This window comes from Malaclemys terrapin, chromosome 1, assembly GCF_027887155.1.
Source record: "Malaclemys terrapin pileata isolate rMalTer1 chromosome 1, rMalTer1.hap1, whole genome shotgun sequence".
NCBI lineage: Eukaryota > Metazoa > Chordata > Testudines > Emydidae > Malaclemys > Malaclemys terrapin.
In genome coordinates, this window is record NC_071505.1 from 35,926,841 (window position 1) to 35,944,702 (window position 17,862).

The 17,862-nt window shown below is 39.6% G+C and overlaps 1 protein-coding gene across 5 annotated transcripts in view; it reads right to left on the minus strand.

Moving 5' to 3' along the window:
- The window catches only part of BRD1 (bromodomain containing 1), a 176,645-nt gene that overhangs the window by 48,711 nt on the left and 110,072 nt on the right, over nucleotides 1-17,862 (minus strand). For 4 of the 5 annotated variants that reach the window (XM_054021245.1, XM_054021244.1, XM_054021248.1 and 1 more), the window contains 5 exons: nucleotides 16,509-16,640; nucleotides 14,703-14,831; nucleotides 13,560-13,872; nucleotides 11,510-11,770; nucleotides 5,514-6,002 (listed from right to left, as the gene is read on the minus strand). In XM_054021245.1, the coding sequence (XP_053877220.1) occupies nucleotides 5,514-6,002; nucleotides 11,510-11,770; nucleotides 13,560-13,872; nucleotides 14,703-14,831; nucleotides 16,509-16,640 (1,324 nt within the window). The remainder of the gene's footprint in view (nucleotides 1-5,513; nucleotides 6,003-11,509; nucleotides 11,771-13,559; nucleotides 13,873-14,702; nucleotides 14,832-16,508; nucleotides 16,641-17,862) is intronic. The other variant, XM_054021246.1, reaches the window with a different exon arrangement.

A 17,862-nucleotide genomic window follows, 5' to 3' on the forward strand; every position in this document is an offset into this window, starting at 1 on the left:
CCCGATAGATTTTTGAAGCAGGAGCAGTTTGAGTTTAAGCTCCCTGTCTTTCCGTGCCCTGGAGCTGAGTTTACAGCAGTGGGCACATTTTTGGGGAATGTGAGCTTCCCCCAAACATTTTATACACTTTGAGTGCCCGTCCGATGACGGGATAGCTTCCTTACAAATAGCACAGCGCTTGAAACCGGTGGAGCCCGGCATAGCCGCGGCTGACAGGAAATTTTTTTTTTTTTTTTTTTTTTTTTTTTAAGATAAACTGGGTAAGTAACTATTTTAACAGAGAAAACTGACAGAAAAAACTGGTTTCTAAAGGATAATTAAGGCAATAGTGAAGGATTCTCTAATGAGTCTGCTGAGCTCCGTCTCAGGCCGGGGACGGTTGAGAAGGAACGGAGGAGACTGGCCACGCATGCGTTCTATTACCCTAGAGTCACAGCGGGGGGGCAGATTCTGAGCATGCGTGGCCTCTATGAGTACTGCTGCAAAAATCTCCGGGCGAAGGCGCAGGGACGCACCAACACCTGTAGTGGAGCACCCACAGGGACATCTCTCGAAGAAGAACCTTGTTTTTACTAATACTTCTTCCTAATGAACACCTGGGACAAATTACATCTTTGTTAAATATTCCACATCCTTGTCCCTCCAATTAAGTAAGGTCTGATAGTTCACACCACACACCTCCTATACACCTACTCCCCAAGCACTTCTCCAGCAAAACCAGGGGAGACAAAATTTGACTTGGAAGTATCAGCTAAGGTTTAAAAAAAAAAAAAACACCACCACACCTTTTGTAACTCTTTTTTTAGAGATGTGTTGCTCATGTCCATTCCATTCTAGGTGTGTGTGCGCCAACATGTGCGGTCGTCGGAGATTTTTGCCTTAGCAGTATCCATAGGGCCGCCCGTGGTGCCCCCTTGAGTGCCGCACCCATGCGCTGGCATATCAAGCGCCGTCGGCCCTACGCCCTCTCAATTCCTTCTTGTCGACAACTCAGACAGAGGGGTAGGAGGGCAGGCAATGGAATGGACATGAGCAACACATCTCGAAGAACAACAGTTACAAAAGGTAGGTAACGTTTCTTCTTCTTTGATTACTTCCTCATGTCAATTTCATTCTAGGTGACTCACAAGCAGTATCAACGGAGGTGGGCTCGGAGTTCCAAGTCTTGCATCTTGCAACACAGCTCGGCCAAAGCCAGCATCCTCTTGAGCTTGCTGGGTCAGCATGAAATGTGATGCCATGTGGACGGACAACCAGAGAGTGGCTCAACAGATCTCTTGGATCGCCATCAGGAGAACCTTTGCCAGCTCAGAGCAGTAGTGGATGCAGGCTGTAATCCAGGATGAGATTCTCTGAACAGATACCAGACAACCTTTCATCCTGTCCGCAACCACAATGAACACCTGTGTTGACTTACAGAACAGCTTCGTTCTATCTATGTAGAATGCCAAAGCCCTCCCGACGTCCAGAGTGTGAAGCCTGCGTTCCTCATCAGACAGAAGACTGGTAAGTATATGTCCTGGCCACTATGAAACTGAGAAACGACCTTGGGCAGAAACACCAGATGCAGACGCAGCTGGACCTTGTCCTTCTAGAAGACCATATAGGGTGGCTCCGAGGTGAGCGCCCTGACCTCAGACATCCATTACGGCAATCAGGAACGAAACCTTCCAGGAGAGAAGCAGGAGGGAGCAGGAAGTCAGAGGCTCAAATGGAGGTCTCATGAGCCTTCACAGCATAAAATTCAGGTCCCGGGGAGGGGGAAAGAGGGATGGATCCCGGACATGTGGATAGAGGCGCTCCAGACCCATCAAAAACCGTGCCGTCATAGGATGGGCGAAGAGAAACTTGCCCTGGAACGGAGGATGCAATGCTAAAATGGTAGACAGGTGGACCTTGATCGAAGAGATGGACAACCCTTGGAGCTTGAGGTGCAGCAGATAATCCAGTATGTCCTGCAGTGAAGCCTACTCAGCCCTAAGATGCGTCGCTCTGAGGCCCAGCACTCGAACCATTTCCATTTAGCCAGGTAGGTTGTCCTGGTGGAGGGTTTCCTGCTACCTAGCAAGACATGTTGGACACAGGTCAAGCATGCCCACTCGTCTGTGCTTAGCCACGCAGTAGCCAAGCCGTCAAGTGCAGCGCTGCCAGGTTTGGATGCAGCAGAGTGCCGTGGTTCTGGGACAGCAGATCTCACCAAGGAGGCAGTGGAAGAGACGTGGCTGCCGAATGGTTATGTTGACCACCTCTGGATGGAGTGACCATTCGTGGCGAGACGAGAAGGTCCTGCTGAGGTGATCTGCCAAGAGGTTCCTGGTGACCAGCGACCAGATGAATGGCATGCCGCACACAAAAGTCCCAAAGATTGAGCATCTCTTGACAGACGGCCTAGGACCGGGCAGTGCCCTGTCTGTTGATGTAATACATCGTGGTGATATTGTCCGTCAGTGTTTTTTTTATATACCTTTCAGCTTCTCTCAATATGTCATAAAGCATCAAAAAAGGAACAAGCCAATTTTTAAAAAATTCTGTACAAGTTAAAACTAACTTATGATTTTCTATCTTTTTAAAATGCTTTCCCTCTCACTCTCCTATACAAACGAGTCCTACACAATTCTTGTAATTTTTTTCTGCCATCTTTTAATGTTCATTTGATAATACCAGCATTCTTGGCAAGGCTTCAACAACCAAGTCAATGGTTTCAACCTTAACGCCATCTTAAAGGTTTTATTATGGACAGTTATGTTATTTTATGAAGGGTGGATTAAGGGATTAAGATCTTTCTGGGAGATAAGAGATCAGAGAAGCAGAAGTAAAGAATGTTATCACTAAAACTGACTGGTTTTAGACCTCACAGAAGATAATATTTTGATGTTTGGTATATCACCATCTACTCCCAAAAACATTACTTATTTTACATTAATTTATTTCTATTTTATTAGAAAATCAAAAAAACACAGAAACGGTCATATCAAACAGCAGTCCTGTCTCTTAACACTGACTAGTAGATACAATGACCTTGCTTCAAAGTGCTTATTCTAATGACCATAAATAAATAAAAATACAGGAAGAACTCATCATCTGGCAAGTGGAAAAAAGGAAGGGAAGAGTACCTAAATATGGTTATGATTTTGCTATTGCTTAAGAAACTTCATGAAAAGGTGAGATTTCAAGAAGGAGACTGCACAGTGTAAGGGGCACAAGGACAAAATATAAGGCATAGGGGATACTGTGGGAAGAAGTGCCCAACATCTTATGTGGACAGATAACAAGTGAGAGACTTTGAAGAACAAGAGTTGGCAGTGCCCAGACTTAAATAAGAGCATAATGGAGGAGACTAGATATTGACAGCAAAAAACCTGGGAACACCATTCGATCACTTCACTTTCCTTCCAGAGACTACCACAGCCTTGAACATTTGATATGTAGTACAGAAAATATAAAGCTTTTCTTAAATTGCTCATTATATTCCTATAATACAAAAAGATTACATTTAATACTCATACTAATGAAACTGAAAAATTATTATACTGGTTTATCTTCCAATTACTATGAATGTTGATCTGTACTAGGAGAAACATGAGGAATGCAATCACAGAAGAACGCCTTTAAGCAGAACTTGTCTATGAATGCATGATACAGGTACATCTGAATTAAAAAAAAAAAAAAAGAAAAAAAAACCACAGTCTTTTGAACACTAACATTTTGACTATCAATATGAAATAATGATTTAGTAAAATATCCCTCTAAAAACGGAAATGTCATACTCTTGCATTTTCTGTATTTCTAATGTCATTTAATTTTGACTGAACACTAACATGCTACTCTGTAGAAGTTTAAGACCTGAACCTGCAAAGGAAATCAATTTCACTGGATTTGGATTTTGCAAAGACATAAGGAAGGGTCTGTGCAAGTGGACCTCTCTAAAGGATCATGGTCCACGGTTTCCCAGAAAGGCTGCGTGCCAAAGGTTGCCGATCCCTGATCTATACTGTAAACTTTTGTAAATGTAATTTAAATGTTCGGATTAATTTCGTAAATGGGCCTATAGATAAGCTGTACATTCTGTATCTAGGATATAGAATATATAGCAATGTTATATTGTGTACATATTTTACATTATGCACTTGTATTAACAATTGGTGAAAGTAAACAAGTAGCAATAGCAGCTCCGTAGACTTTCAATGCAGATTAATCCATTGTCCAAATTCAAAACATCAATCTAGTCTCACGGTATTTATGTAAAATACATTAATCTTTCTTATTATAACAAATCAGATGTTAGTGTTGTTTCCAAGTATGTCTGAAAAAGCATTTGTACAGAAAAAAATAATTTAGAAAATGCACCAAATGTTACTTGTAATTTCCTCACCATATATTTTCTGGCAATGGAACCTGCTCCAACTGACTCAACGGTAAATAAAAACATTTTAAAATTACGCTTTCATAGCATAAGTTTTTTGTGCAGATCCAATTTTGTTTAAGTGGAGTCAAAACTAACATCATGCATACACGTTTCAAACATAAAAATCTATATATCAACATGACAAATGGTACAGTATATGAAAAAAAAAAAAAAGAAAGAATTTTAAAGAACAACATAAGGAAAGTACATATTACTAGTTTTTTACTTTATCCTTCCCCCACCTCCCCATACATTTGTTCTATTCAAAGTATCTACTACAAATATAACTGAGAAAAACACAATCAAGAAGAATAATTAACTTACACAAGACAGAATACGTTCCTCATAAAATTTCTGAAAGAACTAGTCCAGGTGACATTTAGCCATGGTAATCTTACAGTCTTTAGCTCAAATATTTGACATCAACAATTTTCTTATGCGTGACTTTACTTTTTAAAAATCTTGATTTAAAAATAGGAATTTTCTAAAGAAAAGCCAACAATGCCTTATGATTTTAACACTCCAGATATATATTCTGTATAGCTATCACTCTCACAGTCTAAACTTATAGTCATATAACTTTGCTTCATAAAAGAAAAGGTGCTAGATGGAAAATTAATACAAAATAAAAAGACGTGAGAAATACAACATAAAAAGTCAGATAGAGTATACTGAGGGGTGCTGATGTGGGGGAGGGGATGCATGTTTATATCCTATAAAGAAATTTAATGTAGATTCACCAGTGGTCTTTTCAGAGGAAGCGAGTTGTTTGTCTCCCCTAGTGGATGCAAAGGAAAGATAACAGGAAGCAAGCAAAACTAAAAAAAAAAATTTTTTTTTTTTTTTAAAAAGAGAAAGAGGTCTGTACTGCAGCAATAAAAATTTGAGAAGCAATCTCAATAATAAAGGACTGTCAGCAACAAACCAATAACTTCCCTAAATCATAACTGCACTCGGTTCAACTGTGAGGAAAAAATGCTGAAGTGTTGAAATAATGTAAATAATTAAAGAATTATTTAAAGTAAATATACATTAAAATGTCTGTTGTATCATCTGCATTATCTTCCAATATTTCTGCCCTCCAATATGCAAGTTTTGTAATATTTACCTGTATCCAAGCGCTTTACAGGGGACTCATCATCAACCTCAGAATCTCCACATGCACTTCTTGATCTTTTCCTTGGCTGCAGAAGAGTCTCCAACCTTGGAAGGACTACAGACAAAAAGGTTTTGGTCCCTAGCTGTGGAGAAGTTGGCTGGGTTTCAGTGTTCTTTGCAGACTTTGGGGGGCTTATACTTTTTGATTTGCAGAAGAGAATGGATGTACGTCTGTTTACATCAGTTGATGACTCAGCTACAGCAGAAACAGTCGACTCATTGAGATTACTGTCAAGTAAGTGTTCTGGAGTGTGTCCATTTATTTCTTTCTGAATGGAAGTGCTATATAATTCATTATCAAATTTTACTCTTTTGTAAAGCTTACTCTGCTCTGGATTGAGTTCTACTGGTTTGAGGGTTGGTGGTTCTGAATTAGTCTCCAAGTTTGAAGGAAGAGGTAATGCATCTGATGGTTCAAGTTTAGGGGGAGATTTATCTCCTGAAAAAATTATAAATAGAGTGTGATTTTTGAAAACTGGTAGTTATAAAATCTATTATAACACTCACTATAAATGTGCAGCTCAACAAATAATTGTTGTTTGGAAACAAACCATAACATTTTAAATACATAAACGTTTGGCTAGCAACAACCTATCCTAGTTAGTAGTGCCTAGTTTTATACTGGGATTGTAACAAAATAGGTGTTTACATTTAGTGTTAAAAATTTAAACCTGGGCAGGTATTTTAACCTTACATGCAATGATATTTAAAATCTTAGGTATGAGAACTTTTTACAGAAAAGTAGAGTAGCAGATGATTTGTATCTGGTAATGCAAATATTTAACCATTAACATTAAAAGTCTGAATAAAATACATTTTCCTAATTTAAATATTCATCTTACCTGTTTAAGTTAATTTAAATAAGAAAAGCATTTTTAAAGCAGATAAAAGCCATTTTTAAAAATTGCATTTATAGCTTAGCCTATCAGAATTAACTAAGAGTGGGCTATAAACCATTACCAAATTCACAAATTGGAAAGTTCTGCAAAGCTGCTTTACAGTTATGGTTACCAGTTTTAAATTTTAAAACGAAGAGTTACTGACAAATGCTTGGCAAAGACATCTTTGCAGACATTACAGGAGAAATCAGAAAAACCACCCCTCTACCAATTTTTCTTTTCCCCCTATCCAACCCAACTGTCAATTCTGACTTTTGTTTTTCTTTTCTTTTCTTTCAATTTCATGGTGTAGAATGGCAAGACACACATTGTGGGTGTTTAGATAAAACCAGTGCTAGAAAATGCTCTTTAACGCAAATGACAGGAGAAAAAAAAATCTGCTCTACAGAATTCAACAAAACGAGCAAAAATTACCCAACCCATCGTTTGCAACAGATAAGTGTAAAATTGTTCATCTTTCCTATACCTCTAAGAAAAAAAAAAAAAAAAAAAAACCCATGTTGAGACATCTACCTTCTTTCTCTACAGGTATACTGCTACACTAACAAAATGAAAAGGCTATATCTTTACAGGTGAGCATTTATGCAATCAAATGTAACTTGTTGCACCACAAAAATAATAATTGGTGTAGAACACAAAAGGATCAAACATATTTAACTAATCTCATGCAGATTTAAATTTACATATGTATAGTGCACATAAACCAGCCAGAAAGTCTGGAATTCTATTGACTTAAACGATAATTCATTAGTTTGTCATTGTTTATTTACAACAGTGCCCACTGTGTGGTAAATGCTTTCTATACACGCAAAAAGGACCACCTTTGTTCTGAGGAGTTCACAATCTATGAATTAGTAATGAAACACCTAAAATGTTAAAATCTCAGTTGCATTCAAATCATAACGAGTTGGAATCCGGTGCTTCTCTTGTGAACTTACTCAGGACAGGATCCCAAAATGAGAATCCTGTACAAATGGTATCTTTAAAAAACAAATGTAAACTTTCTTTTTAAGCACCTATTTGATAAGAATGTTTTATATTGTTCCTCTTTATAAAATCAAAATTATTTGCAAGAAAAATGTGATACACCTCTACCTCGATATAACGATGTCCTCAGGAGCCAAAAAATCTTACCGCGTTATAGGTGAAACCGTGTTATATCAAACTTGCTTTGATCCAGCGGAGTGAGCAGCCCCGCTCCCCAGGAGCACTGCTTTACCACGTTATATCCGAATTCGTGTTATATCGGGGTAGAGGTGTATATGAGAGACAGACAATAAATAAATACCAATGGAAGCAACTAGCAAAAGGGAAGATTTAATCACATATTACAAAGCTGTAATTTTACTGAGGTACTCTGCAAATATTATAACTCTCAAGAATATAGACCTTTTTTGTGTGGTCAGAAATCCAAAATGGAATTATAAACATACTGGATAATCCATAGAACTTTGAGAGACTAACAATGTAAAAATTCCTCTGCCCTGGTCAATGCCTGTTGTATTTATTTATTTACCGTATCTACTCGATCATAAGCTGGTTCGTTTATAAGCCGACCCCCGCAAGATGGATAAGTAAAAATGGAAAATGACCCGTTCATAACCCGACCCTATAATTCAGGGGTCAGCAAACTTTGGCTCCCAGGCCATCAGGATAAGCCACTGGTGGGCCGAGATGGTTTGTTTACCTCGAGTGTCCGCAGGCACGGAGGTAAACCAAACAAAGTGTCCCTGATGGGCCGGGATAGCAACTGGTGGGGAAATTTTTTTTTTGGGGGGGGGGGGGAAGGGGGGAGGGAAGGGAGGAGAAGCTAGGAGTCAGGGGAGTAACCCCTGTGATCACCCCCCACATGACCCAACCCCTAGCCCAGGACCCCCACACTCTCCCCATCCCATCCCTACCCACCTTATCTGGGGAGGGTCAGGGGAGGATGTCTCTGACCTGGCTGGAGCTGCTCCAGCAGGCTGGGCAGCGCGGCCGCAGCCTGCTCCGGCAGGCCAGACCTGGCGGCGCAGCCGCAGCATGTTCCAGCGGGCTGGGCCGTGTGGCTACAGTGTGCTCCGGCACCCGGGCGGCACGGCCACAGCCTACTCTGGGGGGTGGGGCCCGAGCGGCATGGCTGCCAGCCCCGGAGCTGCAGCTGCTTTGGAGGCTGGCGGGGGGAGAGCAGCATGGCCAGAAGTGAAGAGACTCCAGCCAAGCCTCTTCCCTTCTGGCTCTGCTGCCTCTCCTTGCTCCCTCTGTTGGGGGAGGGACTATGTCCCACCTCTCCCTCTCTATACCGGTTCATAAGCCGACCCCCGTCTCTGGTGCTTCCCTAATTTACTAAAAAAAATTCAGCTTATGAACGAGTATATGTGGTATTTATTTTTTTTAAATAACTACTAGGATCTACTTGCCTGCATCTCCCATGTCTGTTTTGCCATATGTTTCCAATTCTTTTCGAACTCATTTCTATTCCAGAGTTTAAATTTAAGCTATTTACAATCCTTAAAGGTATATGAATTTTTAACTGTATATTCGACTTACTACGTCAATTCTGAATAATGTTAACACGTTGGGTGGCTATATTACAACAGAAAAACTTCAAAAACAGACTCCAACGAGAGACTGCTGAGCTAGAATTGATATGCAAACTAGACACAATCAACTCCGGTTTGAATAAGGACTGGGAATGGCTGAGCCATTACAAACATTGAATCTATCTCCCCTTGTAAGTATTCTCACACTTCTTAACTGTCTGTACTGGGCTAGCTTGATTATCACTTCAAAAGTTTTTTTTCTCTTAATTAATTGGCCTCTCAGCATTGGTAAGACAACTCCCACCTGTTTATGCTCTCTGTATGTGTGTATATATATCTCCTCAATATATGTTCCATTCTATATGCATCCTAAGAAGTGGGCTGTAGTCCACGAAAGCTTATGCTCTAATAAATGTGTTAGTCTCTAAGGTGCCACAAGTACTCCTGTTCTTCGTTTTTAAAAAGTACATTTATTTCAGGTATATGTAATAACTGCATGTCTAACCACTGTGCATTTTATTTATATACGCATCTTTTGACTATTTTATGATTCAAATGTATGTAAATCAACCTGATTTTTTTTATTGTTTTAATTATCTGTCAGTAAAAAAGTTCAGAAATAAATGTCTTCAGTTTTAACAAGACTAGGGAGATAATTTAAGAAACTTTCTTATAATTATTAAATAGTTATTCTAAGACAGGGGTTCTCAAACTGGGGTCAGGACCCCTCAGGGGGTCGCGAGGTTATTACATGGGGGGTTGTGAGCTGTCAGCCTCCACCCCAAACCCCACTTTGTCTCCAGCATTTATAATAGTGTTAAATGGATAAAAAAATGTTTTTAATTTATAAGGGGGGTTTTACTCAGAGGCTTGCTATGTGAAAGGGGTCACCAGTACAAAAGTTTGAGAACCACTGTTCTAAGAGTACTCGGAAATCATGGAACTAGTTGAAAAGGCAAACTGCAGTTGTAATTACACTGTGCCTCCATATTGCAGCAGTTTATATATTTTGAAAAACATTTTTATTAAGCTAAGAGACTCAAACATGCAATTCCAAAGATGGGTAAATGATGGGGCAGTTAAGGATATCTGATTTTTTTAAAATACTAACTTTCAAATGACTTGCAAGCCTCAAATTGTACAATAGCTAGTCTATGTAAATACATAATCTTATTCTGCCTATCATAATCTTTCTTCTCCCCCCCCACTAGGGTTGCAAACGTTCTTAATCGCACAAAAACTAACACCCTTGCCCCGCCCCCTGTATCACCCCTTCTCTGAGGACCACCTCCTGCTCACTCCATCCCCCCTCTATCACTCGCTCTCCCCCACCCTCACTCACTTTCACCGGGCTGGGGCAAGGGGTTGGGGTGCGGGAAGGGGTGAGGGCTCCAGCTTGGGGTGCGGACTCTGGGGTGGGGTCAGGGATGAGGAGTGTGGGAGGAGGCTCAGGGCTGCAAGCTGGGGTGGGGCCGGGGATGAGGGGCTTGGGGTGCAGGAGGGGGCTCAGGGCTGTAGCAGGCTGTTCGGGTGCAGGAAGAGGTGAGGGCTCTGGGAGGCAGTTAAGGTGCAGGAGGGGTTCCAACCTGGGGCAGATTGGGGTGCGGGCTCTGGCTGTGCAGCTCTTACCTCAGGTGGCTCCCGGAAGCGGCCGGCATGTCCAACTCCTAGGTGGAAAGACCAGTGGGTTCTGCGTGCTGCCGGTACCAATGGTAGCTGCGGAGGTGGTGCTTGGGGCAGGGGCAGCGCGTGGAGCCCCTGTATCGGGCCCTGCGCCTAGGAGCCAGACATGCCAGCCACTTCTAGGAGCTGTGGAGAGCCAGGGCAGGCAGGGAGCCAGCCTGAGCCCCGCTGACCAGACTTTTAGTGACCCGGTCAACAGTGCTGACTGGAGCCACCAGGGTCCCTTTTCGAAAGGGCATTCCAATCGAAAACTGGACGCCTGGCAACCCTACTCCACCCCCACCCTTCTGTCCTACTCTTTATTATATTCATATTCTGCATCCTTTTACTTCACTTCTGGCAAATTCCACCAACAATAAACTAAACAAAAACCAGCCTACAGTGCATGGGTCAGAAGGATGAACTACAAAAGGATGTGTTTAGTGGCCAACATTTTCAGCACTGAATGCCTAAAGTTAGGGTCTTTAATCCATGTGCAGTCACTTAAGTATGAATAACACGACTTTCAAAAATACTGACCCCATAACTTTCAGTATAAAGTAGTAATTTTTAAAAACTTTAATTTTGCTACCACTTGTTAGAAATTTGGGGGTTTTTTTTTTTTTTTTTTTGTAAAAAGGAAGAATACATTTCTCGCAGGAGCAAGGGGAAATTAACCAGACAATAGATTTTACTCATACTAAAGCTAACAGTATAGTTCATTTGCAGTGTATTAAACTTGCCCTGAAATCATATCATAATAGAATATTACTTTCTACTGTGGTAACTTACATGACAAATTTAGGATATTTAATTGAAAGTGTTCAAAATAATACGGATGTAAACACCATCTAAAATCTTACCTTCTTCTTCACCTTCTTGTTCTAATGCTGCACTTTCCTCTTCAAAACTTCCAATACCTGATTCTATTTGCGGAGGCTGGCTGTGTTGTTGACTTAGTTTGTTGCGAATAATGCTGATTTCTTTCTTTAACAGCTTTGCTCGTTTGCTCCTTGACCCACTGGATTTCATTGCACAGGTGAGATCAAGTTTTTCTAACAACTCTCTCAGCTGTTCTTCCAAGGACATATGCACTCTGTTAGCTGGATTCAGTAACCTATCCACTGAAGTCAAAACATGTGTAATTTAAGATATCTGTTAATGAGAATTTTTTTTACAAAAACTACTACAAGAAAAAATATTTGTTAAGTTTCATGTTTTGGAATTAAAAATATAAAAATTAAAATTGGACTTTGGCCACAAGTTGATGCAAGTTTTATAGTCTCACTATCACTAGTGAAAAAGTGCCAGTGTAAATTCCCGCTATGCCATTTGCTACAACTCTTGTTAGTTAGCATTTTTTGCTTCAGACATCCAGAACTGGAATAGCAGGGACTCTATAGGTCAGGACTGAGGTGCATTGATGAGGTTCAACAAGGATAAGTGCAGAGTCCTGCACTCAGGATGGAAGAATCCCACGCACTGCTACAGACTAGGGACCGAATGGCTAGGCAGCAGTGCTGCAGAAAAGGACCTAGGGGTTACAGTGGACGAGAAGCTGGATATGAGGTGAAAGTGTGCCCTTGTTGCCAAGAAAGCTAACGGCATTTTGGGCTGTATAAGTAGGGGCATTGCCAGCAGATCGAGGGACATGATCATTCCCCTTGATGAGGCCTCATCTGGAGTACTGCGTCCAGTTTTGGGCCCCACACTACAAGAAGGATGTGGAAAAATTGGAAAGAGTCCAGCGGAGGGCAACAAAAATGATTAGGGGACTGGAGCACATGACTTATGAGGAGAGGCTGAGGGAACTGGGATTGTTTAGTCTGCAGAAGAGAAGAATGAGGGGGGATTTGATAGCTGCTTTTAACTATCTGAAAGGGGGTTCCAAAGAGGATGGATCTAGACTGTTCTCAGTGGTAGCAGGTGAAAGAACAAGGAGTAATGGTCTCAAGTTGCAGTGGGGGAGGTTTAGGTTGGATATTAGGAAAAACTTTTTCACTGGGAGGGTGGTGAAGCACTGGAATGGGTTACCTAGGGAGGTGGTGGAATCTCCTTCCTTAGAGATTTTTAAGTCAGGGTTGATAAAGCCCTGGCTGGGATGATTTAGTTGAGAATTGGTCTTGCTTTGAGCAGAGGGTTGGACTGGATGACCTCCTGAGGTCCCTTCCAACCCTGATATTCTATAATTCTTTGATTCTAAGGGATGTATAGTGACGCCTGACCCATAGTTCTACTAATTATTAATCCCTCCCCTGCTTTGAGGAATAAAATCACTATAATTATTTCTTCTCTTTTCATCGACTTACATTTACTGTTTTCTCAGTGTATAAGTCAAAATAAGACTTTTTGAGATTGCTCGTATTACAAGCGCAACCTGAATATCGAGTTTGTTTGCATCCTGTTTCATCCAACACCACTACTACACAAAAATACCTCTGATTCAGCAAGGTACATAAATGTTTACTTACATTTAAGCATGTAAACAGTCCCACTGAACTACTCAAGTATGCACATACATAAGTAACTTGTATATTTCAATGGGAGGACTTATGCATTGAAGTTAAGCACATGCTTAAGAACCTTGTTAAATTTGGGCCTAAATGTTCTGGAATCAGAATTCACTTGAAAATCTTTTTCTTGATTATGGATGGGGCAGAACAGAGAATACAGTTTAATCTTTCAAAGGTATGATGTATCTACACTGCTACAAAAAATAGTAAAAAAGAATGTTTCTGTCAGTAAACTAAACAGGTATGACTTGAACATGTGTAAGAACTACATAGTCTGACTGCAGTAAAAAAAGTGCCATTTTTAAAAATTATTTTAAAAACTAAACGTTAAAAATGCAGCTAACACTTTGATTATATTTCTTGACAATTGATCACTACAGTAATTTCAAAAGTTTCTTACCTTCTTCCCAGGAGAAAGGCTGGGGTGATTCTAGTTTAGGCTGTTCAGGTAAATGCATTCCAGTTTCATTATTATAACCGATCCCCTCAGCATCTCGCCTAGCTTGTCTCAAAACAACACCTCCTTGATCTCTTAATCGCACGGCAGCTCTATAGAATATTGTATCCTTTGCATTGTATTTCATACAGTTATCTATAATAAGATTAAAATCTTCTTCAAACTCATTAAGGTTTTTATAGCCTTGGGAATCTAACCGTTTTCTCATAGTAGATAAATCCATGGGATGTTTTATATGATCCAAATAATCTGGAACCTACAAATAAATATTAAAACAAAGATGTGTAAAAGTGCAGCTGGTATAACAATAAAATAATGATATTGTGATGAACTAATCTAGGTTTTTGAAATTTTAAGTATATTTTGTTAAATAAAGAAAGCAGGGAATCCAGTTTCTAATCTGAGGCCCTGATCCAGTAAAGTTTTATACACATGCTTAACTTTTCACATTATGAGACTACACAAAGTAAAGATTAGCATGGGCATAAATCTATGTAGGATCATGGCCTTAGTACTCTTACTGCCACATGTTTATTTATATATTGGTAGCCTGTTCAGACCAGTTAGGGGACTTCTAAAAGTGACTGACAATGGAATTTAAGAAACACTATTAATGTATATAAAACAGTGTATTTTTGTGATTGTGGAGGGATTAAATATTTTTATTGTATGCAAGTATGGCATATGAACTTGGTTTTTCTTTGGGAAATTTTGAACTTCCATTTCCAGAATAATTTAAGATGTAGTGTTAGGATTATTTGAAAAACAGAAATAAAAATGAAGACATCTTTCCAAGTTCCTTCACCAACCACGACATGTTTACATCAATGTTTAAACAAATTAAACTTTAGACTGCAAAATGAGTTTTAAATGTTCTCCTATAATATATGTCTATGTTCAAATACTACAGAATCATTTATTTTAAGAACAGGAAAACCAAGCCATAAATTCTTATTGCATATTGTAAAATAAATTTACTTCAAATTATTTCCAATCCTGCAGTACAACTGAATAAAAATAAAAAAATTAAATTCAGCTATATCAACATGCTATGAACTATGATGAAAAGATTAATTGGAAAGGCACCTCCTTAAGGTTTACTGGCTGAGTAAATATTCGAGCAGAATCCTTTTCCTGCAGCTGGTCCAGAACTGATCGCAACAATACAGTGAATGGAGTCAACTGGAGCTCCATGGCGACCTGCTCAACCTTGATCTGAATAATGAAATATAAAAAACACCAAATAGTAAGTTATTTTCAAGTAGAAGAAGTGAATACAAATTATTTTTCTTCTCTCTCTCTCAAAAGTGTCTAATTCAAGTGAAATTGCAGCTTCACTTCCAAAGAGGGATTTTATTAGTTATCTGAATGCGCTTTCAATCAGAGAATGGTTATAATGCTAGTGTAGATTAAATTTAGTAGTTTTTCAAGAACTATTTAACAATTCTAAAGAAAACAGACTACAAAAAAAGCGGCTTTACAGGACAAGACCAAATATACAAAAAAATAAGAGCAACCAATCAAAAGAAAAATACATTTTTTTAAACCAGTACGAACTCAAACATGGTGCCAAATACAAGCTGTATCAAATGAGTTTATAGCACTGATATTCAAAAGTAAAAATATTACATAATTCTACACCTAAGGAATGTTCTACTTAAACTTACAGAAAAAATAAAAGCTGTTTATAAAGGTCAAAATCACTAATTACTTCAAAGGTTTGAAGTATCAGAGGGGTAGCCGTGTTAGTCCAGATCTGTAAAAAGCAACAGAGTCCTATGGCACCTTTAAGACTAACAGATGTCTTGGAGCATAAGCTTTCATGGGTGAATATCCACATGCGTCTGACGAAGTGGGTATTCACCCACGAAAGCTTATGCTCCAATACATCTGTTAGTCTTAAAGGTGCCACAGGACTCTCTGTTGCTTTTTTCAAAGGTTTGATCCTCCTATAGGGATAATCATGTATTGTTTTAATAACTGTAAAGAAAGTTTAACATAATCCGCTATAAAAAGTGGTTTCAGGATATTTTAAGAACGTGCTTGTAGTATTCAACATAAAGGCAACAATTTGTTGAATAATCTTGAGTTCAGTATCAGTGATACTTTCGATATGAAAGATTTCCTTTTAGATATCAATTGACTGACAAGTGGATTTATAGGACTTTGTTACCTTTTAATATATTAAGGCAGTAAACTTCAGTATGTATTCAAGACTATAACCGGTGGACTATATTAACTCATAATGAAAGTGCAATTACATTCTGAAAAGTAATTTTGGAAAAATGTCATCCTGGGGTTTCATGTTTAATACGAGAGTGATTCCAGCGCTCCTGTGCCCCATTTACAACTAAGTTGTGGTTTTTGTAAGTGCCAGCACTGCAAACTCAATTTTGGCTCTGAGAGTCATGCTGAGTTCTTTCCTTCTCACCTACCGCCACCAGTATGAAGATTCTGCAGCCCAAATTATGCACTCCTTTACACTAGAGCAAAGCCACTGCCTTCATTATGTTAATACAAGTGTAAACGACTGGCCCTCACTCCCACTGTGCTTCTTTCCCCTCTGTGTTGTCTTTACAGGATTAACAGGAATTAAAAATACCAGTTATTTTTGACACAAAAGTGAATAAATGCAACATACACACCCTACTTCAGATCTGATGCGTAGAAAGGTGCTATTTTTCTTTACTTAGTAATGGACTGCCTTTAAAACCCAAACGTAATGGCCTGAATTCAATCTAAATTCTTTATACTACGCATGGTTGTTTTGTTTATTATTTAAAATCAATGAAACAAAGACAGTAGAGTCTTTTTCCTGTAAAAAGAAATAATCCATCAGCAACTTTCCTTTTCCTTCAACAAAGTTTCACCAAATTGAAGTTATCCATTTACCTGTTCTCTTTTCAATTTTTCACGTTTACGTATAAGTTCAATCAACAAACGTGCTCTCTCAAGATCATGGCGCAGCCTTTGCCAGTACTTTAACTTCTCCTTTAAGGCTTGCATTTCTTCATCATCTTCTCTCTGTAAAAAAAATAACCACAGTTTCTAAAGTTGAAACATAATAGGAAATGCCAATTATTTTTTTACTTATTTCTAAAAACAGCAAAGCGTTCTCTATTTTTGGCAACTCAAATATTGCATTCAAAATAATTATGGTACAAAACCCTCGCTCCCTTACAAGCTAGTAAGACGCAAGTGGGCATTCACCCACGAAAGCTTATGCTCCAATACTTCTGTTAGTCTTAAAGGTGCCACAGGACCCTCTGTTGCTTTTTATAAATGAATGTTCATTATGATAGCGCTCAAGGACCAACTAAATACAGGGCCACACTGTGTAAACGAAGAGTAGTAGACAATCCCTGCCCTGAAGAGCTTATAATCTAAATAGACAAGGTAGAAAGGAGAGAAGAGGGGTAGAATACACAAGCAGAATGAACAATGTGCCGACAACAAACGTTTTAGTTCCATAACTGGGGGGTGGGGGGGTTGAGGAGTAGGTTGATTAGGAGGGGATAAGCTCAACGGAAAGAAAAGGGAAGAAAAGGTGGAGTGAGAAAGACAGGACATGGGAGAAGAAGAGGATAGGTATGGTGTGAAGCTGAGGTGAAGAGACCGAGGGGGAGAGTTGAAGAAAACAGCCAATCAGCACATGACAGAGAAAGTCCGGTCAAAACTGTAGCATGTCCAAAGGAACAAAGGACCCTGCTTTCGCTGCTTCTGCCCCTACCAGCAGGAGTCTCTGGCTGGCTCTTCTATGTAGTCCCCGTTCACCCCACCCCACCCCCAGGCCACGTGGGAGGCAAGGAAGGCCCCACCTGAGTCCTAGTGTCCCCAGAGTCTCCCCTGCCCATTTGTGGGTCCAAAGGAGTGCTGGAGAGGAGGATGGCCCTGCCTGGACTCATGTTACTTTTAAGACAAAAATGAATTTACTTTAGAAAACAAATGGTGGCTGGCACTATAATGAGATACCAAAAAGTATATGAAACTCCTGGACCAGCAGGATTTAGAAGCACTGCAAGAAGCAGTCCTGGTAAAAGAAGCAGTTCTTGTCTCTCAACTGACCCCTTTTTGTAAGCTAAGGAGTAGTATTGACTGGGCATCAGGAATGCTGTGACTTTGAAGAATTGGAAACAAAAAGCAAACCTCCCACACCCTCTCCAGTAGTAGGTAGCAAGGGAGGGAAAACATTAGACTTGGAAGAGGGATAAAGTTAGAAAGCTATTCTGACTATAAATGCAATGGA